Source organism: Pygoscelis adeliae, unplaced genomic scaffold (assembly GCF_000699105.1).
Source record: "Pygoscelis adeliae isolate BGI_AS28 unplaced genomic scaffold, ASM69910v1 Scaffold70, whole genome shotgun sequence".
Lineage (NCBI taxonomy): Eukaryota > Metazoa > Chordata > Aves > Sphenisciformes > Spheniscidae > Pygoscelis > Pygoscelis adeliae.
Genome location: NW_008823910.1, coordinates 65,011 through 69,478, shown reverse-complemented (window position 1 = coordinate 69,478; position 4,468 = coordinate 65,011). Strand labels below are relative to the sequence as shown.

Sequence of the window (4,468 nt, the reverse complement as noted above, 5' to 3'; positions counted from 1 at the left end):
AGGACCACTCTATACTCTATATTCAATAAAGTCACCCTATATTTGCCCCTTTCTGCTTCTCATAGGGACAAACCCGAGCAGCGTAGCGAAGCAGAAAACATCCCATGAGACACCGAAGAACCAATTTTCAGCTTGATCTTGGCTCAATTTCTCTTCCTACAAAGAAAACTTCCCTGGGCATCGTGATTTTGGTCAATACTCATTTTGTACAGGATGTCCCACATCAAAGCTAAGGTGTCTACTCTTCATACATGTCTCTCTAAGGCTGGTCCATGCTGAGGCACCAGAAACCCCCAGTTATTCAGGTAATTAATTAGAGAGGGCCAAACAAACTAAGCCTCATCCAATCGTGGGGCTGCAGGAGCATTTGCAGCATGAGATGTGACAGCAAAGGAGGAGAAGAGTCACTTACCAGAATAATTTCCTTGGTTTTGTGTGTCAGTCGCTGTGGATGAAACCAAAGAAGATGGAGAAGTCCTTCCCGGATGCCGCCTAGCCCAACCCCTTGATGCCCCATGGAGGTTGTTCCCTACCCTCTTGCTTGCCCAGGCTTAAAAAAAAATCAACCCATGGTTTGGGGGGGTCTTTTGGGGTCACTCACCATCCCGCAAAATCCCTGGCTTTCCAGGCATCAACAACCTCTGCGATGCTCTTCACAGTCCGGCCATCAGGCAGCTTCAGGTCATCGCTGGGGTCACCATTGAAGTTGCCACAGGGAGCGCAGAGCCGGTTGACCAAGGCGGCCCTTACGGTCACCGTCATCTCCCCGCTGGGGCTGAAGAGCACATCCATCCCCGACGTATGGGAGATGGTGACGTTCCCCGCTACCGCGCTCAAGGAAATGGCTTCGGACACCACAGCTGGAAGGCGGGTGAAAAGGCCATTCACCTGCAGCAAGGCAAAATGCCAGAAACAGGTTAAAAAATCCCAGACTGCCCCGTAAAAATAGTACAGCACAAAGATATCATTGGGGTTGAACACCTCAGGGCATCTAAAGGAAGAGGAGATAAAACCCACCCAAATTCCATGTCTTAATTTAATTACTCCTCTTGCTCATCCGCAAGGGTTGCCCATGCCCTGCCCCGGCTTACCCACACCTCCATGTTGTTATTCACAGTGATAAAAGCTTCGCGGAAGAAGATGAAGACGGCCACGGCAGCCGGGATGCTGTCGTCCCGGCACTCGCTGACCTCCACCACTACCTTGAACCAGTTGGGTGACTGTTCGTTGCAAAGGGCGGCCACTTTGTAGGTGCCGCTAGCGAGGAGCCTTCCCCCGGCACCGTCAAACGTGGTCAAGGAGGCCCCCGGGGAAACCCGGCACTGGCCTACTCGCTTGACGCACCGCTGCGCCCCGTCCTGCGTGGCGCAGACCTCATCCGGGGGACACTGTATGTCCTCACAGACAAGTCCCTGGGACAGGTGGCAATTGCATTTTGTGGAGCAGTTGCTGGAGATGATGGTCTCACCCGCCTGGAAAGGAAAGGCTCAGAGGTTAATCCACATGGACACCATCTCCAAATTTTGGGGGGATTTCCCACCTTCAAGGGGGGAAGAAATTCCAGAGAGAGAAAGAAAAACCATGAAATGGACTTGGTAGAGTTTGTGCAACTCAACGAATTAGTTGTCCTTTTTTCTCTGGTCCAGCGGGGCAAAAATATGCATTTTAGGATGTTATTAATTGCATTATTTTGGACACGCGTCCTTAAAATGAAGTGGCAACCCACCTTGTTGAAGATTGAGTCCCAAAACCAGTTGCATTGGCTAAGTGGGACAACCAACCTCATCAAAGATGGAATCACCAAATCCGTTGCATCATCTAGATGGGACAACCCACCTCACCAAATCAGTCCCCAAACCTGTTGCACCATCTAGATGGGACAACCTACCTCACTGAAGATTGAGACCCCGAGTTAGTTGCAATCGACTCAATGGGACAACCCAACTCATCAAAGACCGAGGCCAGAAACCAGTTGCATCATCCAGACGGGACAACCCACCCCACAATCCTTCCTCAACCTGATTTCCACCAAAAACACCAAGGCCAAGCCTTGATGGTCAGCCTCACCTTGAAATACCGTCCCTGGTGCATGCAGCCACACTGCTCCAGGGACACACAGGCTTCTCCGTCGAAGAGGTACCCATCGTCGCACTGGCAGCCCTCGAAGCATGTCCAGCTGCACGGGGCCGGCACGGAGAGGCTGGCGCAAGTGAAGTCGCAGGTACGGGTGCAGAGCTCATAGTGGCTGTGGGGTGGGCAGGAGAGGGCTGGGAAAAAAGGGAGAAATACCGTTATTGCCCCCAAAAAATCACGACCCTTTTTCCTGGACCCAATGGGGCATCCCCATGGCTAACCAATGGTCTTGGGCATCTCTGATGGCTCCAAAAGATGCTAAAACCACCGAAGCCTGCTTTTAACAGCCAAGTTAAAGCATTTGCATATCACTAATCACCTCGAGGCAAAGTAGAGGGATGCCCGTTTCGAACTCATCTGACACAAATATTGATGGTTTGGAGGCGGTGAGCTGGAATTTCTTTCTTCCGGGGAGTTTTTGGTGGGAAATAGGTGGTTGAAGCCCAAAAACGAGGGGTTTTGGGAGGTTTAAAAAGAATTTCTGGGCTATTTGGTAGACTGGGGGGGAGTTAAGCAAAAAGCATCCTTGGATGATATTACACAGGTCATTCGTATAGCTTCTTGGTCCAGAGAGTGAAGGCGCGTTTGCGTCAAAAGCAGGAAAAAAAAGCCACGATTGCAAAATTGGAGGGTTTTGCTGGGGGAAAATGTGGCTTTGGAGGAAAACAGGAGCTGAAGTGGCTGCATGGAGATATTCTGGAGCACTTACGGCAAAAAGTGGTTGTTCTCCACCCGCTGATCTCGGCCCCGGCAGCTTGGCAAGCGGCAGCGTAGGCTTGGAGGCTGTGGCACAGGACATCACGGGCGCCGTCGGCAGCACAGACATCATGGAGGCAGTGGTTGAAATACTCCACCGGGCTCACCCGTGGGTGACATGGCCCAAAAGGTCCCGCCGGGTCCCGGATGAGCCCACAGGAGTCGCTGGCGCCATAGGGAGCAGTGTTGGTGGCGTTGCACGTGGGGCAGACCTTGCCGTTGCAGCCATCGGTGCATGCTCCGTCCTCCATCGGCATCTTCCAGGAGGTGACGAATTCCTCGGTGCTCTGTGCCAGGGACCCGCCGGGCAGCTGGAAGTCATCACTGGGGTCCCCATTGTAGTTGCCACCCAGTCCGCACATGCGGCCCCGGTAGGCGTCGGGGATGGTGACGAGGAGGTAGGTGACCACGTTGTAGAGGAGCCGGAGGCCGGCGGCGGTCTGGAGGATGATGTTGTTCCCTTCTTGGCCAATCCGTAGCTTCCTGTCCTCTGTCACTAGCGGCAGCGTGTAGCGCTCCCCATCTACCTGGGATGTGCACGTAGGATGGGGAGGGGTTTGCACGCACGTGTGCACCAGGGGATTTTGCATGCATGCACTCACCGATGGATTTCTTCCTGTACTCGTGCACCAACAGGCTTCGCATGCACCAGGGCATTCTGCACGCACTGGTGCAGCAGGGGCTTTTGCACACGTGTGTGCACCAGGGGATTTGGCATGCACACATGCACCAGGGGATATTGCACACACGTGTGCACCGAGGGATGGGGACATCCAGACTTGCCAGTGGGGGGATTTTGCATGCAGGTGTGCGCCAAAGGATTTTGCACACACGTGTGCACCGAGGGATGGGGACATCCCAACTTCTGGATCAGGGGCTTTTGCATGCATGCATGCATGCACACACCAGAGGATTTTGCATGCACGCATGCACCAAAGGATCTTGCACACACGTGTGCACTGAGGGACAGAGACATCCTGACTTACCAGTGGAGGGATTTTGCATGCACCAGGAGCTTTTGCATGCACGTGTACATAGGGGATTTTGCACAGATGTATGCACCGAGGGATTTTGCATGCATATATGCACCACAGATTTTGCACGCCTACGTGCACCGAGGTGCAGGACCCTCCTGACTTACCATCACCTCCCATTTCCGTCCCCTCTCCATGCTGACTGTGTACCCGTGGATGGAGATGACCACCTTCTTCATCAGGGCCACGTTGCCCGGACCGCCCATGTCGTGCTCCAGCAGCACCGAGAAGTTTGTCAGCCGCGGCGCTGGCTTGCAGATCCGCGCCAGGACATAGGTGCAGGAGCCCCGGAGGTCAAAGGCTCGCCCGTCGAACGTCACATAGTGTGGGTCTCCTGACACCACCAGCCTCCCGTAGCCAGCGGGGTAACACCCCAGCACCCCGTCCTCTACTCGACACTCCTCGTGGGCGCTGCAGAAGACCTCCTCGCACTCCACCACCCCGTTGGCTTTGCAACGGCATCTCTCCCGGCACGAGGCATAGAAATCCTCACCCTTCTTGTAGTAGCGGCCCCGGTGCTCACAGCCACACTCGCCCGCCGGCAC

General features: G+C 54.3%; 1 protein-coding gene across 1 annotated transcript in view; it reads right to left on the bottom strand.

Annotated features, from left to right (window-relative positions):
- Positions 1-4,468, bottom strand: part of LOC103926316 (IgGFc-binding protein-like) — a 14,354-nt gene that overhangs the window by 1,683 nt on the left and 8,203 nt on the right. The window contains exons 10-14 of the mRNA XM_009335181.1: positions 4,031-4,453; positions 2,843-3,416; positions 2,068-2,267; positions 1,092-1,472; positions 602-888 (exon numbers count right to left, since the gene is read on the bottom strand). Coding sequence (XP_009333456.1) covers positions 602-888; positions 1,092-1,472; positions 2,068-2,267; positions 2,843-3,416; positions 4,031-4,453 — 1,865 coding nt within the window. The remainder of the gene's footprint in view (positions 1-601; positions 889-1,091; positions 1,473-2,067; positions 2,268-2,842; positions 3,417-4,030; positions 4,454-4,468) is intronic.